Source organism: Cinclus cinclus, chromosome 4 (genome assembly GCF_963662255.1).
Source record: "Cinclus cinclus chromosome 4, bCinCin1.1, whole genome shotgun sequence".
Taxonomy (NCBI): domain Eukaryota; kingdom Metazoa; phylum Chordata; class Aves; order Passeriformes; family Cinclidae; genus Cinclus; species Cinclus cinclus.
This window is the reverse complement of record NC_085049.1, coordinates 33,837,310-33,860,288: the sequence shown is the minus strand read 5'-3', so window position 1 is coordinate 33,860,288 and position 22,979 is coordinate 33,837,310. Positions and strand designations below refer to the sequence as shown.

General features: G+C 38.9%; 1 protein-coding gene across 1 annotated transcript in view; it reads left to right on the top strand.

Moving 5' to 3' along the window:
• The first annotated feature begins 9,764 nt into the window (after positions 1–9,764).
• KCND2 (potassium voltage-gated channel subfamily D member 2) overlaps positions 9,765–22,979 on the top strand; it is a 258,608-nt gene continuing 245,393 nt past the window's right edge. Inside the window, exon 1 of the mRNA XM_062491921.1 lies at positions 9,765–10,879. Coding sequence (XP_062347905.1) covers positions 9,765–10,879 — 1,115 coding nt within the window. The remainder of the gene's footprint in view (positions 10,880–22,979) is intronic.

Below are 22,979 nucleotides of genomic sequence, written 5' to 3'. Positions count from 1 at the left end.
GTGCACATTTTGCTTCAAATAATAATGGGTATTCCAAGTGGCTACCATACCCTGCAGGTTTCTTTCCTAACACAACATTCACTGTGGATAAGTTCTTGCTTACAGATGGGTCCTTGCACAGGGAACCTCATATTTTAAAACTGGCCTTTGGTCATCCAGTAAGATTTCTGCACTGAATCTCCCTGTGTTCACACAAGCCCTGCTAAAGCTTGTGGTACTTCAAAGGACAGCAAACTTTGTATTAGCTGTTACTACAGACCAGAACCAAATGGAGGATAAAATTTTAAATTCCATTTTAGCAAAACCTCTATGAAAGACTAAATTAATTAAAAAGTTTTGAAAAGTCTACAGCAAATAGGACATCTCTGTTTTATGATTTTTCTTTTTCGCTGAAAAAAGCCTTCAGGTAGAAATAACTTTTAACAGATTAGTGTGAAAGGGGAAATCTGAAAATTTCAGGTTTTAAAATTTCTTTTAACTTGTTTTGAAATGACTTTTTGCTTTATTAAGTATCAAAATTGGGGAAAAATTAAAAGTAAAGTAAAAAATCCAAGCAAAATATTTCTAACAAAATTTTATGGATATGCTAATTTGTTTTCATTCTTTTTTTTCAGTGGTGCAAACAATGAACTTTAGCTCTGGGTCAAGATACAAAAGTGTTTTGGGGTTTTATAGTTATTTTGTTCATGCAATGAACTGGGCAAATAACTAAATAAAAGCAGTTATTTGCAATTCTACTACTCTACTGCCAGCCATAAAATCTTTTCTTTGAAAAGCTACCAGCTTGGCAACTACATATCCAATACATATCCATATTTCTTCAGCTATCTGAATTATATTAACCACTAATTCTACCTTTTAAACAAGCATTTTTCATAATAAACCTACAAATCATGGTGATAATGAACAACTTATGCTTGGATTTTATGACGTTGTCTTAAACATACACACACATGCACACAGGACTGTTACAGAATCCTTTCCTGAGATCCCCAAAAGCTCCAAAGTGCTTGAGCTGTCCTGGGCTAGGGTCTAAGAAGGGGGTAGGCCACTAAAGAACTGGTGGTCAGGAACCACTGATCTACACACACCTCTGGTTAGTGGTTGCAATTATTTATGCTAGCAGCTATGGAAAAGCTGCAGAGGGATTCACACTTCTCAGTTATAATCCTTTGATGTAGTTCAGGGTTATGGCTATCAGACAAGGGCAACCTTTGTGCTATTCATTGTAGCTGCCTAATGTAAGTAGAGTTTCAACCAAAGGGAGGGTCAAATGTCCGCTATAAAGAGAATGGAAAAGAATGTGCCCAGCTCTCTTTTCTGGAGTAAGGTGGCCAGAAATTCTCAGGATGAACATCAAAATAAAGAGAAATGACAATTTTTAGAGTGGTTTTCTAGGTAATTGAGTAAATTTCATAATACAGTGAATACAGTAATTTCCCATGTCACTCTGTCTGTCAAACTCACAAGAATTCTTGAATGTCATTTTAGAGGGGTAAAAAGACTAAAGATAAGCAGTTTTTCATGAAATTTCATGAAAACTAGCAAGTGGCTGGAGACGAAACACCCTAATATTATTCGTTGTGAAGGAAGCTAATGAGATCACCCTCCCTTAGACATCAGACAGGCGGGGAATCAGACATCAATAGCCATGCTGCATAGCGTTCCTCTTTTTGTTTTAAAGCTTTCCATGTTACATTATCTTCTGCCCTAATTGCTATAACAGGAGGATAAAATGGAAGAGTATGGTAAGGGGTTTGGAAAGATTGGTGTCCCATCTAGACAACATTTCCATTCAGTATAACAGATAAAATTAAATTATCAAACTCACTGTGACTTATGTGACCGGTTTGCAGAGGATAATGAGAGCCAAGCAGGAGCTGCAAATGGGCTACAACCATTTTCAAACTCTCACTGAGATTTGGGATCTTCAGCAAAACAAATGGTTTTAAGTTGTTTCTTCTTACATAGCTGTATTTACAGAAATGTGTCTACTATCTAGTGTTTCACACTTCTGCTTCCTATTGCTTCATCTTTAATTAGACTGAACAGGCTTTTGTTTTGATTTTTTTAAATTCACACATTGTATTTAAAATATCTACACTGTAACTGCTGTATTCTTGAGGCTGTTTTATGTTATATCATATAGCAATCCTTTAAAATGACTGGGCAATGCTACCTACAAAACTGGAAGGAAACTAAATATCTGACACTACGATGATTTGGCTTCTTATGATTTTGATTTAAAAGTGTTATAATTCAAATTAGATATTTTCTTGCTATGTGATTTATGAATAATGAAACTACAGCAAAATAATGTCTTTAATTGATAAACAAAGCTATGGCTTCCTATGAAGCAAGCAACTATGGTTTCATTGAAACATACTTCTTTTAACTTGGACAACAATAATTTTGTGCAAGCCATCAGACTGTCTTAGAAGCATAACTTATAACTGAATAGGCTGTGCTGAAAACTGCCCTTGAAGTGAAGTATTGCTAATCAAGCAACAAAATATTTAATTTTGTGATGAAGCTAAATAATTAGTAAATCTAACATCTCTCTGTGACATGTAACTTTTGGGACTATGTAGAGCAAAATGACACTAAGTACAGTTTTCAATTGTAATATCTTGATTTTGCAACTGCTAGGACCAGATGACATCCAGTAATATCATAACATCAAGCCTAACTAAATGTTTCTCAGGATTTGTAAACTGTGCACCCTGCTCCAGGCTAATAAAACTGATTTGAAAAAATGCCAGCTTTTCTGATTTGTATTTTAAAATTATTTTTTCAATTCTATTTTAAAATTTATTTCATGCAAAAACACCCATGAGAAATGTTTCACTTTTTTTTGAAAAGATATTTTATTTCATCCTTTCTTCCTTTTGGAAGCTTGGACTCAACATTCATCACAGCAATGCCACCAGGAACACAAAAATTATTTCCTCTCTGAGCTGGAGGAGTAGCTTGCTATAAATGACTGCTATCTCATTGCTGTTTATGCAATTAGAAAGCAATCATTAACATGAAAGAAGGTTTCTATTTCCTGTTCTGAACTGTGGTACAGGGGCTATTAGCAATTACTGGCATAAAAGGTGCCCCTACAGGCAGTTCTCCAGATGTTCTCAGTTTTGAACAGTTACCAGCTTCATGCCAATCTGCCTGACCTCAGGCTTCTTTCTTTGCTAAGAGCTGGCTGGACTAAGGAAATGATTTGCAATGCAAGATAATAACTGTATTCAGTCTACTAACTTCTGAAAAATGTTCTATATTCATCTGTGCCAGTGAATGACACATTGTTTCTATTAACTATATTTTTCGACATATTCATCTCTTTCGTATAGAATTCCTATAAAGCTGCTGAAACTTGAAATGATGGGAGTTTTGCCGGAATGGAAACCAATTATTAAAAATGGGAATGATACAATTGCAGTCACTCTCAGTCAGAGCTGTAATACCTCTCTCTGGGTACCCTCCATGTCAGGTATTGAAGAGCAGAGCCAATCTAGTAACAAAACAGTTTAGAAAGGATTCACGGTATAAGAGAGATGGAACTAATTAGGCAGGGAGCCATTGATCGTTGTGAGGTTTTTGCAGGAGCAGAGGAAGGTGGCTCACATCCAAACCCTACATTTCCTGGAATACAAAGAAAAAAGCAGTATCTAAAATGGTAATGTTTGGATGCAGATTGAAAGATTGCCATGCTGTATGTTATAGAGAACAAAAATAAAATAGACAGTTAAGTCAAAAACTCTGAAGTAAAAAAATTTTTTTTGAAATTTTGTTTGTGGTGTGAAACAGGAGTGGTTGATGACACTGAAGATCCTGCATGTGCTAAGGAATGTGGCTACGGTGACACAGAGTAAGTCTGGCAAAAGGCATCTTTGTCAAAGCCCTCCTGAAGCGCTTCAGTGAAACCAGAAATACGAACTGTAGCCATTAATTACTTTTCTGCATGAATTCACTCTTCGTTTCTCTTTCTAAGGATGTGACCTTAAAGACACTGGAAGTCCAGGGCAGTTTCCTTTTGACTAAGCAGTTTGGCTCAGGCTTTAAGTCTGAGGACCATTCTGCCTAAATGCAAAATATCCTAATGCAAAGCCTCATAATTTAAGGACAGCAGACATCCCAACTGCCTTTTATAGTCAATGGATACCTGCCTACATACACTGAGACTGTAAGTAGGATAGGTTGCTTTCTGGAATCGTTTCTCCCTCTGTTGATTCCAAGAACTCAGGGAGACAAGGCTCCTAAGTAGGTACCACAGGTGATTAAAATGAAATTGGTTGAAATTTGGTCTCATTAAACAAACAAAACAGCTATTTGAAGATACTATATGAAGCAAAACATGAATTTTAAAAAAAAGTATTTATCTAAAGTAAAATTCAGAAGTTACTTACCATTTCATTGATGGTACAATATTACTAATCTGAAAAGGAATTCCCAGAGCTTAATATGATTAACACATAATTTAACAGAATTAATGCCTTATATGATATCCTATACGTCAAGAAAAATATATAAAAGGACTACATCAGTATTTGTTGGTTTGGAGAAGATAAAGCACATATATTTGAGATCAAATCAGTCTCTTCGGAAGAGTGTAAGGTTTTCTTGTGATGATTCCAAGTATTGACTTAGCCTCACTTTAAGAAAAAAAAGAAACTACTATGCTGACAGCTCTGCCTTCATGTTCCATTCTCTAAACCTGTAATAAATACATAAAAAAACCTTTTTCCACAGAAGTAAGGGTCTTTTTTTAGATTAATGGTGGCTATACTACCTCTCAGCTTGACTTCAGAATTTAAAAGAAATGTTACGTATTGCGCACTTGCCCCCAAAATATGTCTTAATCCCTGACCAGTGAGTGGTCATTTTTTAATGTCCAGAGCAATCCATTTCTCCATATAGAAAAAAAGGACACCAAGCACTTGCACCGCAGAGTGATCTGAGCCTATTTTAGCCTACTGCCAGAAAGGTGTCTTTTTGTTTTGGGAAAATTATCAAAAGCTTTCCACTTATTCTGTCTAGCCCAAAGCACAAAAGGCAGCTAGATTTAGACGAAAAGAAGAAAAAAAAATCTACAAAGGCAAGGAAACTGTGGGCTATGACTATAGGTATTAGGGCCGATTGTATGTTTGACCAAAGCACTATTTTTCATATTTGCAAGGTAGAATCAAACATTTTCCTTTGTAAGACACATTCTTAATCTCATAAGCTAGTTCTTCAAAGGGGTTGCATTCTAGAAATTCTTATATTGGATTTCTGCTACTTAGAAGGTCCCAAGAATGTTCCCTTCATGAAAAAAGAAAAAAAAAATAGAAGAAAACCAATCAAACCTCAAAACCAAACACCATCTGCAGTGTTCCTTCCTCAAAAGGAAAGAAAACTGTCTTAATAGTGAAGGAAGTAAGGAAATTAAAAAGAGGGGATACACATGTACTCTCAGTCTGTAAAGAAAACTTGCAGTTTCAAACATTTAAAATATTTTTTAAAATGCTAAAGAAAAGTCAAATTCATTAGTATAAACTTCTGCATCATAGCTGGCATCTTATTTAATCCTCAGAGAGTTCTTTGTGCCTCATGACTTTGGAATGAATTAAGAAACAGCTCATCTTAGAGCCTATTGTGCATTCCCCTTAGTACCATTTTCTGCTTTTCCTACAATTACTAGGATTTATTTTCTTCCCTTGAAAATAGGATTTTTGTCTCATTTGAGTCCCTGCTATTTAATTCCTACTTGAAGTCATAATCCTCCCTGTTACATCATACCAATCTCTTTCTAGCCAATTCTGATTTCACGGGCAGGATTTTGAATTAGGAAGAACTGATTATTTAGGTACACCTTATGTAGCAGGATTTAGTCCATCTGAAACATACAAAGTAAGGAATATTTCAGCCAGACAATTTTAATGAACTAAACATAAGGTACAAGTAGTGAAAGTTTGAGTTCCTGGCTATCACTTCACAGTAATATATTAATTAAGGAGTCAATAGTCTCTTTTCTTTCCAAGGTACTGCTTTGGAGAGATGCCTCTGATATACAGGCTGTCCACAAAAATTTAAGTTGAGGTGATCATTTTTCCAGTCAGTGGTGTCAGAAAAGTCTCTAAACTTCAACCGGTTTTAAACCTCTGACTTAAAAAAGACTAAATGTTATACTTGGTACCCAAAATTGTCAAAATATATTGGGTTTGTTTTTTTTTTTTTTTTTTTTTTTTCATTTTTTGATGAAACGTGTAAATTTCTCAGACAACTTTAAGAGTGCAACAGAAATCCAAGTGTTTCTTTAATGGAACCTGTCTCATGGGTTCTCTCTATGGATGGAAAATCCTTTATTGCAAGACTTCTCTTCAGGAAAAACTGCAAAGAAAAAAATCAGCTTAAAGCAGCAACTGACTTTTGTAAAGCTAGGCATGTTAAAAAAATAAGAGCAGTTATTGATTACAAAAATAATCTATAGCTGACAAGGACACCTCTTGATTTTCAGAAAAGTCTTATTTCCTCAGTGCTGAACTGACAGGATCATAAATTGAGATTTATTAATTCTACAGGATCGTCCTTCTGTAGAACCAAACAAAACCTCCCATTTCACATGGGAGAAGAATATCCATACCAATGAAAGCTCAATACCTATAGCTGACCAACTGATTTCAATTTGATGGATTAATTTATAGGATATAATGTGCTGACTATTCGAACTAGAAAAAAGTAACAAACCAACAAACAACTTCATTATATAAACAGAAAGCATTTTTTTTATTTAATGTGATATTTTATTTCAAGTAACTTGATATATGCAATCAGTCATCATCACAAGTTTTCCTATATTAGAGTTTGCACTCAAATATTTTTAAACTTTTCTCTCTGTGCTTTCAAAGATAACTTGCAGGAACAGCTTAGGCTGTGGCTTATGCTACAATACCGGCAGCATTCACCTTTTTATGGGAACATAGAAGTGAATATGTACTGAAGCCGAGCACATTATTAAAATACAGAGAAGTGTAAACTCTCAAGCTTCAGTGTGTCTTTTGGTAGGGCGCCTTTTTTTTTTTTTTTTTTTTTTTTTTTTTTGCTTTGGGTTTCTTTGGCAGGTATCTCAAATACCAGAGTGAAAGGTTTGGTCGTAAAAATGTCACAAAGGAACCTATCTGTTCAGTGATTCTTTTCGAAACCTCTTACTACCAAACAGAAACACATTAGACGGAGGAATACATTCCGTAATCTTCTTGCAAGGTCTGTGACGAAGACATGGAGCTGTTTCAGAATCTTGACGGAAAAACATAGACCTTTCCCTCTGCTTATCGGCACTATCAGAGGGGCACGCAGAGCTCGGGAAATTACGTGTCCGTCCATCCCGGAGATGCGGCGGTGCCGCGATCTCGGCAGCGGCTGGAGGCGGCCGCGCGGGCAGAGCGCGGGGGCTGCGCGGAGCGGGGCTCGCCCGGCCCCGCAGCGGCGCTCCCGGCGGGAGCGCACTTCCCGTCATCCACGCGCCATCTAGCGTCGGGAAAAGGGACGCGGCTCGGCACGGGAGCGGAGCGGAGAGGAGGAGGGAAAGGCTCCCACACCCGTCCCAGCTCTCGCCGTTCCCAAAGCTGGTAAGAGCCATTTGGATATTGCCACCAGAACTCCGAAGTGGCTCGGGGCGGGTTGTCAGGAGGATCGCTACACTTCACTCCCCGGCATCTCATTCTCCCTTTTATGCAGTGAACGGTTCCCCTTCCCTTGAAAGCAGCTAGCGCTCCCCAGAAATCCCCTCGGTACCTCACCTAAGCTATCGCCGCCGCCCGATTCCTACCCAAAGCACCGCGAACTCCAGAGGGTCTGTGCGGTGCTGCCGGCGGAGGGGTTGGACCGCACGATCCCGGCCCCGCAGGGACACACACCGGCACACACACCGGCACGCGCACCGGCACAGCCTCGCTCCCTGCCTGCCCTGCCGGCGCAGCTGCCCGCAGCCCTTTTGTTTCGCCCGCGGAGCGATGTCCTGCCCGCTCGCCCGCCCCGCGCTTCCCCGCGCCCGCACCGCCGCCCGCCCCTGCGCCCCTCGCCCGCGGGCGGCGGCGGCGCGGCGGGATGGCATGGCCCGCCCGCCTTGGGGGGAGGCAGCGGGAAGCCCCTTCCCCGCCCCCGGCCGCGCCAGGCCCTCGCCGCTGCCGCCCGCAGCCCGCGGCAGGGCAGGGGCAGGGGCAGCGGCCGCAGCCGCAGCCGCGCCTGACAGCGGCCCCGCGCCGCAGGATCCGCGCCCCGCAAGGACGTGCTCCACGAGCTGCCAGGCGCGATTACGTTGTTTTTTTTTTTTCCCCCACCCACCCCTTGAACTTGTTGCTTGGCGCTCGGCGGTGGCGGAGGGGGGTGGGGGTGGAGGAAAGCCTTATTATCGATGTCCCTTTGGATGCGATCGAGCTTTCTCAGGAGCAACTACTTCCCCGCGGTTCCCGGCGGGGCGCGGAGATCTAGCGGCAGAGCCCGTTATTTCCAAAAGTCTCTATGCAACTGAGCGCTCTCACCAGACTTTCACAGGTAGGTGCCGCAGACTGGGCACGTCTGGAGGGATTCGAGAACTGAGCCGAGGGGAAGGGGCGAGAGGAAGGAGGCGGGGGCACGGGGGAGGGGTTGGGGGGGCATGGTCTACCACCGACCGCCGAGCCCTACGGCACCCCGCACCCCTGCCCCGCGCCCCCGGCCTCCCCCCCCCCGCCAGGGAGCTCCGGCCCCTCTCCCGTTCCACGGCCGGCCTCCCCCGGATTCGCCTTTCGCCGCCCGCTCGGGCGCTCCCGGGGATGCCCCGTGCAGCCCACCTAGTGCCTGCGTCTCCAAAGCCCCCTCTCCTGCCCCCGCCGGGACCGCGGGGGCTCTGCCCGACCCCGGTCTCCTCGCCGCAGACCAGCCCCTGTCCGTGTCCCGATGCTCCGTCCGGGGAAGAGACCCGCTCTGCCCGCTCCCTCTCCGCGAGGCGCTCTCCGCTCCCGGCGCCCCATCCCCGGCATCTCTCTGCCCTTCAAAGCATTTCCTGCACGGAAAACTTGCCTTAAAAGTTTAATGCTGCCGCCCGGAGCTCCTCCCCCTGCTCCGCTGACTCCCCCGGCCCCTAGCCGGGGTCTGAAGGAGTCCCCGGGCAGCGATTAAAGGTCAGGGAGAGGATTCTTCCCGCCGCTGCTCCAGAGCTGCCGCCGGGAAGGGGGCGGCCCGCCCGGCCCATCCCCTCTGCCCCTCCACGGCGAGCGGCGACGGCGCCAGGGCCCCGCTGCAGCCGCCCGGGAAGGCTCCGCTGGCTGCCGCGGCCCGGCTCCGGCGGCGGGCGGGGAGCGAGCGCAGGAGGGGCGGGGGGACAGGCTGCATCGCGCGTGGAGGAAAATCTCCTTCCAGGTGGCTGCACAGCTGCACTAGAGCTACTAGCCGGCTCCAGGGGCTAGTGATTTGAGGACTGTTGCTTTCGTCCAGGGGCCTCGAATGGAGACCTTCTATCCAAATGATCTGGCTGTCAGAGAAGCTGCTTTGAGTACAGGGATTTCCAAGTGCCTTCATTTATTGTCCTAACAGTGCGACCAGCACCTGGAAAGCATATTCTGGGGTGAAAAAGTGGAGGAAACCAAAAGGAAGCAGAAGGGTTTTCAGTTAATACTCAGCATGTTCAGAAATTCTGCTGCCTCAAGAATGTGTGAGAATTAGTGTTTTTCTTTTCCCTCTCTATTTCAGTGGCTGGACCAGAACTGTCTCTAGATTGACTCCCTTAGCTGTAATAGGTGTTTGGAACCATGGCGGCAGGCGTGGCAGCTTGGTTACCCTTTGCCAGGGCAGCAGCCATAGGATGGATGCCAGTGGCTACTGGTCCCATGCCAGCTGCTCCACGGCAGGAAAGAAAGCGAAGCCAGGACTCCCTGATTGTGCTGAATGTGAGTGGCATCCAGTTCCAGACATGGCTGGACACCTTAGAGCGCTACCCTGACACCCTGCTGGGCAGTTCAGAGCGGGACTTCTTCTACCACCCTGAGACACAGCAGTACTTTTTTGATCGGGACCCTGACATTTTCCGCCACATTCTCAACTTCTACCGTACTGGGAAGCTTCATTATCCCCGCCAGGAGTGCATTTCAGCTTACGATGAGGAGCTGGCCTTCTTTGGCATCATCCCCGAGATCATTGGTGACTGCTGTTACGAGGAGTACAAGGATCGCCGGCGTGAGAATGCTGAGCGCCTGCAGGATGATGCTGATACAGATCATGTAGCTGAGAGCTCCCTACCCTCAATGACAGCTCGTCAGAGGATGTGGCGGGCCTTTGAAAACCCACACACCAGTACCCTGGCTCTAGTCTTCTACTATGTCACTGGTTTCTTCATTGCCGTCTCCGTTATTGCCAATGTGGTGGAGACGGTGCCCTGTGGGGTAAGCCCGGGTCGCATCAAAGAGCTGCCATGTGGAGAGCGGTATGCGGTGGCTTTCTTCTGTCTGGATACTGCCTGTGTCATGATCTTCACAGTTGAATATCTCCTACGTCTGCTGGCAGCTCCTAGTCGCTACAAATTTGTGCGCAGTGTCATGAGTATCATTGATGTGGTGGCCATTATGCCATATTACATTGGCCTGGTGATGACAGATAATGAGGATGTCAGTGGGGCTTTTGTGACATTAAGAGTCTTTCGTGTCTTCAGGATCTTTAAGTTTTCCCGCCACTCACAGGGTCTGCGCATCCTGGGCTACACACTGAAAAGTTGTGCCTCGGAGTTAGGCTTCCTCCTCTTCTCGCTCACTATGGCCATCATCATCTTTGCCACAGTCATGTACTATGCAGAGAAAGGTTCATCAGCCAGCAAGTTCACCAGCATCCCTGCAGCCTTCTGGTACACCATCGTCACCATGACAACACTGGGGTAAGTGCAGCTGGTGTTTGGTTACAGCCAGCATTTCAACAAGTGGTGTTGTTGCACAAATGGAAAACACTCAATTTTTAAAAAATGGTGATAGAAAAAAAACGTGAGGGTAAATTTCTGTTATAGAACTTTAAGAATTCAACTTGGGACTTCCTCCTAGATGTTTTACACGTTTAAGAGAGTTAACAGCATTGCTGAAATTAAAATAACCCTAATCCAAAACCTGCAAAAACCTGAAAAAGCAATCAACAAAACAAAGCAAACAAAGTCTTTAAACTGTTTGGTTTTGGACAGAAAAATTGGAATATTTTATTGGTATATGTGAGTTCTCAGTGGGTTTTTAATGGAGTATTGTCTTTGCTGTCAGGACCTGTTACAGTGTTGGTAAATTATTAATATTTATAAGGAAAACCGAAGTTTAAGCTTTTAATTTGATCAGTTTGTGGATCTGCTATTTTTGTTTTAAGCCCTGTATTGATGTAGACCTTGATATTGAGTTTGTTATTACAAAGTGGTTTGTTTTCATGAAAATCATACTTTGTCTTTGCAAAAAAAATATTTGTGGTTTTATTTAAGACATTGAACACATTTCCTTTGATTTTTATGGACCTATAACTTTTAAATTTTGAGTGTCAGGCTACACTGGTGACATATTCTGGAAAATGATCTGAGGAAGTGTGAGATTATGACACATCAAGCACGTGTTTTTGAACTTAATTCTAATGGCAATACTATTTCTTTCAGAGAATAGGGGTTAAAAAGTGTCACTATTGACATTAGAAGGCAATGCAATTTAATGGAAGGTTGGAAGAGAGTATTATTTTATGAAGTCTCTGACAGCAGAGTCTGGTTGTATCAGCTGATTCTCTGCACCAAGTTATAAAGTGCATTTGTCTGTAATTACAAGAGGGATTTAGAAGGTTGACTAATTTGAGATTACAATTTTTCCTTATTCTTAATTTTGAGTTGTATCATACCCTCTATGAAACTGAAAATTTGTTGATTCATTATAAACTAACTAATTATTTAATCATTACAGATACTAAATGACAAACTTAGCACTTTCATTAAAGCAAAACCCATCATTTTATTAGCATTTTGCCATATCTTGTTGGGACTGTTGAAATTTATGGAACATGTATAAGTTTTAAATTTAACAAAATGAAAGTGCATTATTAAACTATTATGAAAAACTTGATTTATTATGTGCAGTAGTAATTTACTTGGGAAATGCAAAATATTGAAAAAGATAAAGGAATGTCTTATGCCACCATTTCTTATACAAGGCTTTTATCTTCAGTGTGATATAACAAATGAAGATAAATATAGTGCACAGTAAATATTTCATACTTCTTGTAAGGGCAAGTTATGCTAAAAAGGAGTGACAAGAGCTTTGGGGATTTTAACCCGCCTTTTCGATTCCTGGGTGTTTTTTTTGGTTTTCATTTTCTGTTGCTGATGACAAATGCAATGGACCAGTTAGCAGAAGAAAAAAGTTAGGCATGATAACTAGATCCACAGTCCTGTGTTTTCTAATGCTTTTATTTTTTACCATTTGTTTTTAAATTAGAACAGTGATGTTTTCAAGAAAGAATTGACTGATATTTTAATATTATAAAAAACAGAAGCTGGTGTATGTTTTTTTTGTAACAAAAGGTACTTTCTGAGTAAGTTGTTTCATGCTCATGAACAATGTGAAAAGTACTTGTCCATGGTACTGAACAGAAACTTTTCTTGTTTTGTGCCCAAATTGCAACTGATCATAAAACAGGTATGATATCACAGCTGGTGTTAATATGATTTGTTTGTTTCTTTGGCACACAAACACACACATACATACACATACATGAGTATTATTCTGTAATTCCAGGTTTTGAATTATTACTCTGAGTAAAATCTTCAGAAGCACTGCTGTAATTTGAACATAATTTCAAATCTCTTTGAATAGAACCGAAGAACCTGTTTCTAAGTATACAGTGACACAATATGTTGGTCCCAAGTGGAACAAAAAGGGTTAAAGAGAATCCTCTCATGCTTGACACCTTTTTCAAGGTGGTTTGAACAGAGAAACTTTTGAGCAGGTTGAACAGAGATCCAGAGTCTCACCCTCAGGAGTTCAGGTATGATACAGGTTCAGATAAGACACACATCTCCAATTTTTATGAAATCTTATAATCAGTGCATTAGCTAGATTATGTCCTTTTAATAACATCATGATAACTTTATAAAGATTATGTTTAAATGTTAAATATATATATGTGAACAATTTAAATAAAATTAGCATAATAAAAGCTTTGAAATCTTTTTAGTTGGTGGAATAATTGCACAAAAGGCAAGGGAAGTTACAGGGAAAAGCATCAAGGGTCAGTGAAAGCTGATTGTAATTAGTACTGATACCTTTTCTATGTGCTAAATCTTATCTCCTCTTTACTAATAGAGAGCTCCTGCTCATTTTAACTTTAGTTTTATCTGAATCAGGGGTGTATAAATGTACTCGATAGGAGCTTCTCTACTTTAGGAACAAAGCTTGATGAAGTCTTTGTGTTTTAGATGACAGTACCACACAGCAGGTTATGTGAAATACTACAAAAAATCATGAAAGCTCATAACCAATAATAGACTAACATGAAATTGAGTTTTTGAGTCTTGGTGTCACTGTCATATTTTTCTAGATAGCAAGGGTATTGAGTAAGCGACCTTTGCATTTTGGGGAGTTATTACCTTGGAAGCAGGGCTGTATTTTTCAGTTCTGCATGATTGCTGAGCAATTAAAGTGTCTTTAAAAAACACAGATTGCATTTTCCTTGCTAGTGACTTCAAATATTACTATATTCTTACCTCCAAGGATATCCCAGTGATTTACTGCTCTTGACTGCTCAGCTCAACTAGTACATGTACATGGAAATGTAACATGAAAGAGCTGAAAAAAAATGAAAAGAAGGGAAGAAAGGAGCAAAGGAAGAAAGAGAACATGAGAAAAAGATAAAAGGCAGAGAGAGACAGAGAAGAGAAAGATACCTCTGGAAAAACAGCATGCATGCTTCCACAAACTGAACTCTGATTTTAAACTTCAAACTAGTGTTTTATCAGGATTAATTGTAGTAAAAGTAAAGTAGAAACAAGAGGAGAAAAGAGAATAAAATTAAAAGAGGTCACAGAATATTTTATGGAGATTGAAGATAATAGTGGAAACACAGAGGTCAAGAATCAGGTTAGTGTGAAGTTTGACAGAGAGAAAAGCTCAAGTGCATTGAACTGGGACTGGCAGTCCTCCACTGGGACTCGCCCCTCCTAGGGGCTTGTGAACATCTTCACCCATGAGAGTTGTGTCGCTTTCTGATGTCACCTTATGACATGCCAATCTCATAACTTTCCATCTGCCCTTTCAGGAGCCATCAAATGAGCTGCAATAGCTGGTAAGGTTTTGAGGATGCAAGGATATTGTTTTTTCCCAAGTCAGTCAGATCTGCATTGTAGTTTTTGTTGTATGAAGATATTATACTTTAAATAAGGAACATAGTGTTCTTCTGTGAGTAGTTCTAAAGCAATCTTACTGCTATATTAAAATTCTATTTTTATAGCCTTTACATTGGGTTCTCTATTAAGTCACACAACACCAGTAGATGAACACAACACTTAATGAAAGGAGGCTTAAACTCGACTACTCGTTTATTTGCTTTCATTGTGTAAACCAGAGGTGTGTCTTTCAGAAAAGATAAAGCAAGTATTTTTTTGATTATTTGTTAATATAGCTCTTAATGTGTGGGGAAACCCACTTAAATATATCAAATTCTCTGAAGACTTACTTTATAATAAATAGGTGACTAGATGTGATAACAGCCTCAAACAGTGGACAAGGGAAGAGAGGAAAGGATTTTCTTTTCCTGCACATTCATGTTCTTTGCCATCTTCAGTCCTTTTTCCATTCTTTATTTTATCAACACAGGAATATTCTATCTATTTCTTGTTTCCATTATTTATTCCAGCTACCATTTTCCATAGTTTTCATGGTTGGGGTTTGTCTACTGGTTGACACCTTTCCTTCCTTCTTCAAGACAAGGTTAACATTTGTAATAAGACTCCTCTGGCTTTATTTTTCATTCTTTTGCTCCTTTGTTCCAGATTCCTAATTCATCCTTCTCTACTAGATCAAATCTTTCGTTTGTCATCATTGTCATTCATTTGACTTGAACTTTTCTCAGAAAATATTTTTTGTTCTGACCTTTGTTTGATAGATTTTTCCTTATGAGCATCATAAAATTTCCAAATCATCACATTTTTTTCTCAAATGCCACACATGCTCTCTTTTTTCACCACTGCACCATTTCCAGTGTATTTAGTTCCTTATAGTCTCTGCATTTTAGTTTCAAATAATCCATTGAGTTTAATAAAATCTGACAAGAGAGAAGAAAATTCAAAATCTTTGTTTTGTGAAAAATTTTATTAAAAATTTGGTTGTATTCTTATGATTTGTGTTACAAATGTAAAGATTCACAAAGTTAGAGTGTTATTTCTGTATCTTGTATGTACATATGGCTCATTCATTTTTAGTTTAATATTTTCAACCCTGTTTCAAATAGAATTTTTCTATTTTTGTCTTCTTATATACAACCTAGTAGGTTTTGTATTTTACAAATGTGCTTGATATCTCAATCTATTTTCTCTTCACAGCAGAGACATTTAGCCTATATAACAGAGGAGGGACAAAGTGTAGTTGTGATCACCTTCAAAGTACATTACTAGATATTCAAAAAGGGCTCCAGGGAGAATTTGTTGTACTAAGGGTCATTTTGATGGTAGTAAGAAAAATTATTTCTTCTGTAACAAAAAGATTACTGAAACTATATTGGGCTGTTGTTGCTTGACAGAGAGCAGAGTAATTATATTCTTATTTAATTACACTGGGGACCAGCTTTCCTCTTAATACAATCCTGAAAATCTCTTAGAGTAAAAGGACTTAGCTTGTTTCACTCCTTTTTTTTTTTGAATTTCCTTAATTCAGTTAGGAAGAGCATGAAGATGATACTTAACAAAACAATTTTTCTGCTCAGGATGTAATTTATTTGCTCCTTTGGTAGAAAGAGGTGGAATTTAGTTTCCCCTGTTGTTACTTTGAGAGAAGAGTAAGAACAATTAGATTGCTGTGGACCTGGATGTAACATAGAAATATGCTTAGTACGGAAGAACAAATAATCTCAGAGAGTAAATATGACTTGTGCCTGATCTATTAACTAGGGCCTATCATCCAAGTAATCATCAGTGAATACTGTCATTTGAGTAAAATCTTTAAGTGATCAAACCCAAGAAGTACAAACTGGGTGATGACAATCCTCACGTGACTCATATCATTGTGCTTTTTTCTAAGATGAAAAATTAGCAATAAAAAAGCCATATAAATCTATGAATACAGTACTAGAAATAGTACCTACCATGCAAAACAAAACAAAACAAAACAAACCTGGAAATGGAAACTGTATTTCTGAAGAGGGGAACCTAAATACCACAGAAATAAAGTAACTATTCAAAATAAGTTGATAACATCTTGCAACTTCAGGGTGACAATTAAGTTTCCAGACATTTGAAAAACAGTCTAATGAATTACTCCTTTTACTTCATTTTTATGACACTATAGTCCATTGGCAGAAGTTCATAATATTCATCATGGTAAGCTAACGGGAGAAGAATCTGGTTCATCAGGGGTTAAGATCATAGATTGTTCCAAAGAGGGAGTATAAATTAGAAATACAGAAAATGTTTAGAATCAGCCTTAACAGGTCTCATCTGTTACATGACAACAGAGCTGACAGAGTGATGGGGAAAATTCTGTATATTTTTGTACCTATCATTTATTAGGCAATAGATAGAAACACAGATTTTTCTGGAAGACATAGTCTATAAGAGATATTTTATTTTTTTTTTCTGAATTAATTATGCAGTGAAGAAAAGGTTTTTTGAATTTACAGACAGTGCTTTAAAATCATAGCTCTACACTGCATGTCCTGGAACAATAATAGCAACCATGCTTGGACTTCAAGCCCTAACACAGTTAATAACCTTTATTTTTACCACTATTTTTTAATATATTTTTATGAAGCACATGATTTTGATCTTGCTGTGCCTCTGGTAATGTTTTATAAACATCTTATTAAGTAAAAAATCTGTGGGGTTTGTTTTCACAAAAGAAAAAAAAATCAATTTTCACCAAAGTACACAGTGAAATTGGCTTGATTTTCACAGCATAGACCTAAATACATGTGATTTAAGATTAAATAAAAAATAATGCTTTTGACTAGAGCATCTGATATGCAATGTGGGATATGAGTGCCCAGTAGAAAAACACTGGATACAAAAACTTATTCAGGTATCTGGCATATGAAGGCTTAGGTTTAAACACATATATCACGTGATCAGCACATAAAAAAAAAATAAAATCTAACAGGATTCATCTCTATTATAATTCAAATGAGACTGCACTTCTTTTCTCATAGCTGCATAGACACAACTTATGCATTATTAGGAGATAGATCTTAATGTACCTAGCTATCAGTACAGCATTCCTACCTACCACCATGAGTTCCAATTCTATCAGTTAAATGCATTGACAAAAGCTAACAAAACAGCAAAAGTCTGCTCTATGATTATTAAATATACAAGGATATCAGTCATATAAGCAATTGTATTTTCTGTGTATTTAGAAAAGCAGTTTCCTCTCTTATATTCCACTGTGCAGTATCGTTCCTGACTTATCTGCAGATCTTCATCCTGAAGGTGAAAGCATTAGGAGCTACTGTGTAAATGTAGTTAGTTAGAGCATGATTCTTCAGTTACAGAAAATGTGAGGTTTCTAAAAAACCTAGAAAAAAATGGGTTTAGTATGAACAAAGTAAAATTTTGCATATTTAAAGTATTTGGGAATAGTAGTTTTGCATTTCATCCCTGATTTTTCTGTTTCATCTGTCTTACCGGTTTCTTTGATCTGACTGATTTAACTGAGAAGTCAAGTTTGACAGATGTAGAGATCTCCTGGTTTATTCATTTCTAGGATCCAAACACTACAAGGAAAAATTTAAAGGCATTTATGTGTCTGGAGATGGAGACAGGTGCTCAACTTGAATTCTCAGAAGAGGCTTGGGTATTAGAAACAGTTGAAGCTAGGTACCTAGTCACCTTGGAAAATAGTCTTATGTGCACAGGATTAACTTCTAGGATAAGTATAGAATATTTTACTCAGACTTTGGGTATGTCTCAGAGGCAGGACCAAATGCCCCTATCGGAATCTAATGGATCCTGCTAGGGTTCAGGTCTTGTTAAAACAAAAGATAAAAAAAAGGAAGGAGATAAGAGTTGAGTGTATGGTATGCTTAGGAAAGAGGAATGAGTAATTTGAGTTAAAAACAGAAGAGTAACTGAGAGAGTACTGTAAATTATCCAAGGGATATATTTTTTGATCCTAATTTTTTGTCTCTGTGGTTTTCAAACCAAGAGTTCAGCATGAAAAGATATGTCAGAAATGGAAGCTATGACATGTAGGTATTATTAATGAAAATATTTTTAGAAAGAGTGGGAAAAATTATGAAAAAATGTCAGGTAGGTGATTAAATTTTCAAATAAACATGCAATCTGAGGATTTATTGGTTTCAATAGGTCTCTTATTTAGCTTATACACAGTAAATTTGTTAAAATGCTGATGTGTGGTAAGAAAAAGTAACTCTCAATTTTGATCACTGCAATTTCATCCCCTTCTCTGGTATGGTGGCAGACATTCCTATTTCCTATTTTGTGTCTATTTTAATGGACACTGTTTACAGATTTATGTAGGAGGTTTGAGAAGTACTTTGCCTGCCTTTGGGTTTTCTTTTTGTGCAGTAATATGAACTTTGTCAGCAGAGTGTACAGTTCTGCTAGTTGATTCTTACCTTAATATCTGGTCCTAAATGAAGTATATTTAAAGCAGGTTTTCCTTTATTTTTCCTGAATCTCTGTTAAAAAAAAATTCCTGAGGTAAACATGTTATATGTTATATCACACCTTCTTTTTGAGGAAGGATTGTGATTTGTGAGCTGTTAACCAGATGGTGTCCAGATCAGTTCTGTAGCTACCACCACTTGCACTATGGCTTTATACTAAAAAATAGCATAGGAAGAAAAAAATTCCAATATTGAGAATAGTTGTGTATTTTTTAAAAATACAATCCATTATAGCAGCATTAGAACAAAAATGTTATAGAATATGTATCTTTCTAAATAAATTTAGCTGTTTGATTACTGAAGACTTAGTGTCCTTAGCTAAGGGTTCTTATAGTATAAAAGCAGTATAAACTTCCAGGATTTCATTTAATTACTCTGAATACTTTGGTAAATTAAAATGAAGTATGTTTCACTACAGTTTGAAATCTCTTGGATTAAGAGAATTAATTTTTTGGATTAAGAAGCAACTGTGAACCTCCTTAATGGTATCTATAATAGCCTAATCATATGATAATTATTTAATAAATTATTATTTTGAAAAAAAAATATTTTGAGGCCAAACCCTAACTTTTTTCAAATGTGTATTCAGAGATACAGATTTTTTCTATGAATTATACTGGCAGATTCTCAAAATATTTTGGCTGATATGCAGGGAACAATTTTTCAAATTATCACTTGAAAGCTTGGCCATCCAGGCATGCCCTGTAAATGGCTGAGAGTTAGACTGTAAGGTTGTGAAAGAATTAATTTAGGATTGTGTAAAAGCTTACAGTCTGAATGTGTCTTTTGCATCCTAACTCACTGCTTCTTTCAGTAAAATGAATCAAAAGAGTTTTCTGTATGAGAGCATATGTAATGTGAGTGGGATCCTTAACTTTTCATTGCTGTTAATATTCATATCCCCCCTTTTTATAGCCCAAAAGAGGACTTGTATTATTGTGTTAGTGACCTTACTTTCATTTTCTCTAACTTTTATCTCTTCCATTTTCAGCCACTTAACAATTCCCTGAGCATCCTTATCAGTTATGGGCAGCAACTGCTGCACTGTGCAGAGTTGCTTAGGAACAAAATTGATGCTCTTTGACATGGTGCATGACAGCTGCAACATGCTGGTCCCCAACTCTCCTTCTTCCCACAGAGAAATAAAAAACAGAGAGGTTGAAGATGTTTTCCAAACCTGATTGTGAAGAGCTTATATACTTTTCTGGTTTAGGGTATCTAGTCACTTCATTGTTGGTATGCAACAATGTTCAAGAATTGTGGCCTTTCTATAGAAAACACAGCAGTATCAAACAATCTTTAATAACAACTCTTTTTAACTCTTTGTAATATAAATACCACAGTATTTTGTACCACTTCTAGAAGTGAAAGTTTTCAGTTTTTCTAAGCTTTTTGGTTGGGTTTATTATTGATGCATTTGTTTACATCAGTTGATGAAATCCAAGTTGAAATGTGGTATCATGAGGCATTGGACAAACAGAGTATATACATCCAGCAAGAGCTATGCTTGCCACTGTCTCTTGTGTCTATTTGGTATGTATTTATATAAAAAAAGAAACTTTAAATATTGTAAACTCTAGACTGTTTGAGAATTAAGGTGGAATTTGCTATTTTAGCATCTCAATGGAAGCTTGAAAGAGTACAAATTAAAGCTTTCCCACATACAAATAGTTTAGACTAAAACTGTCCAGACTGGCTTTATGATTTGACATGCTCAGTATTAGTTACTTTACAAGTGAAAAAGAAGCTCAAATTTTACCTGTTTTCCTTGTGAACAAAGCAATCGACCTGTATTATGTGTCAAAAGGTGCCAGGTTTTAGAGGTAAATATTATAAAGGAATCTCCTAAAAAAACCAGCTCCAAGTAATATGTGATATGTATGCTGTCTTTCTCAAGACCATGTGCTACTGCTGACACCTTTCTCCCTTCATCCCATCAGTCAGATCACTGTAGAAGATGCAGCTACTGAAAGGCTGCAACCGTCATCATTCCATTAGCCTACAGTTTCTTTCCTGTGAAGGCCCAAATTTCCCAAGTTTAGTGCATTAAATAATTCATGGGAGTAGCAATGCTGTTAGTTGTGCTGGTGAGCTCTTCAGCACAGCTCAGCCTCTTGCTGCACTGGCAGAGCTGACAGTCTCTCTCCTCCGGGGACCGGCACAGCTGCAGACCAGAGATGGTGCTGACTCCTGGTGTCTGGCACAGATGACCAATGATTTTAAATTATAGACATCTTTGTGCAATAGTGCACATGCAAGATAAAATCCTAGTAGTGGGAGGGGAAGATAGGAACCAGTTTTGTTTCAGGTCTCTAGAAGACAAAAAAGAGTGCCTGGAGTAAGCTGACTGCCCAAATCCCTTTGGATGCAACTGCTTTCTGGCAACTGGCTGCCCTGAGCCCTCTTCACACCACGAGTGCAGCACAATGTCTGTCAGGCAGTCGTCCATGGAGTGGATTTACAGTGGGTTTGGCCATGCAACAGGAAAGAGGTTTGAGGTCTTGCAACACTTTTCCAAACTGTATATGAGCTTTCTTTATTACTCTTTGTAGTCACAACATTTAGTGTGCATGGCTTGCTATGTCTTTGCAAACAAATAAAGTAAATACAGAGAAAAGTGACAGATATTTTGGAATACTGGACAGAAAAAGGGGTGGAAGTATGGATTTAGCTCCACATAAATGGTTTTGAATGATGCTTATGTCAAAAGGCTGAAAAGAGATTTGTTAATCTCTTTAGTCTCTCTCAGTGGTGTATCTTCTGCTTTAATATACTTTCTGATACCTGTTTTCTATCTCACTAGCTATTCTCAGAGGTTCCCTTGTTTTCAAAGCAAATAAATCCAAATGCAACAGAAGAGCTTCCTTAAATAAACCTTTCATATTTTCTATACGTAGTTTGTTTCCCACTCCCTATGTTTGCGCGGAGGGGTATAGCTGTAGAATTTAGGGATTATATCTTAGGTGTGTGGTTTTTAAGGAAGACAATCAGGACATAAAACTATTTTAAAGGAGATAAATAGGACATGCTGTAAAATAGAATTATTATAGAAGAATCTGGAGGTGGAATTCCATCTTATTTCTCTGCCAGTTGCTTACTATCTCTGGGAGATATTTATAGGTCTTAACTTACTCCTCTAAAAGTTAAATAGTTCTGAACTAGTCATCCTTTTCTCACTTAGGAGGTAATGAAGAGAACCAGGCATCTGGATGTGCTCATTCCTCTGCACTGAGTATAATTGAAATTTATTATAATTAGTGGAGACTTTAAATACCAAGTGGAAATGGATGAGATAAATCCCAAAGTCTGTGGGTAGTTGGTTTGATCAACTCTCCTTGTTACCAAGTTATGTAACTGTGAAAGTCCCATAACACATTCCTTTCAAAGATCACAGCAGACTACATACTTGGCATTTTATGGCAATTACCCCTTCATCAAAAAGGCAACATATCCGCTACATTTAAACTCAAAATATTGTTGCTTTGTGTAACCCTGAAGGCCATTTCAGTGCCTTTGCCAAGTCTTTTTCCTTTTCCAAATAACACAACAAAAATTTTAAATTTGAAAAAAAGTGATATTTAATGTTTGTGTTGGTTTAGAAGAAGCCTCTAGAAATTGGAATGGAAAGAAAAAAAAAAGGAAAAAAATGGGAAAAAAATGGAAAAAAAATGGAAAGAAAATGTAAGTACACACTCACTGTAATTTTCTACAGGAAAGGAGTAATTTTTCAAATAGCAATGCATGTGAGTTAAGATATGGAGAGCTTGAATACCTTGATTACCCTTCAAAGGGTTGTAAACTATTTCTCTTCTTCTGAATGGGAAACCAGAAGTCCAAGCCACATGGTGGTCTTGTTAGCTGTTTCACCACTGTTCGTTTCCAAAGTGTCCTGATGGAGACATATCAGACATATCCCCCCATGCCACTGTTCTTCCAGGAGGTCTCAGAGCTCTAGACTGCATTTAAGCATTGCCAGTGCATAGCTGTGAAGCAGACTGAAAATTTTAGAGATGCACCACAATAAATTTCAGCAGGGACACACTACTCATTGCAGTAGTCATTTTCATATTTAATTCAATTAGAAAGCTATAATTTTCTCTAAAGCTGCCTCCAGACAGAAGTACTGCAGAACT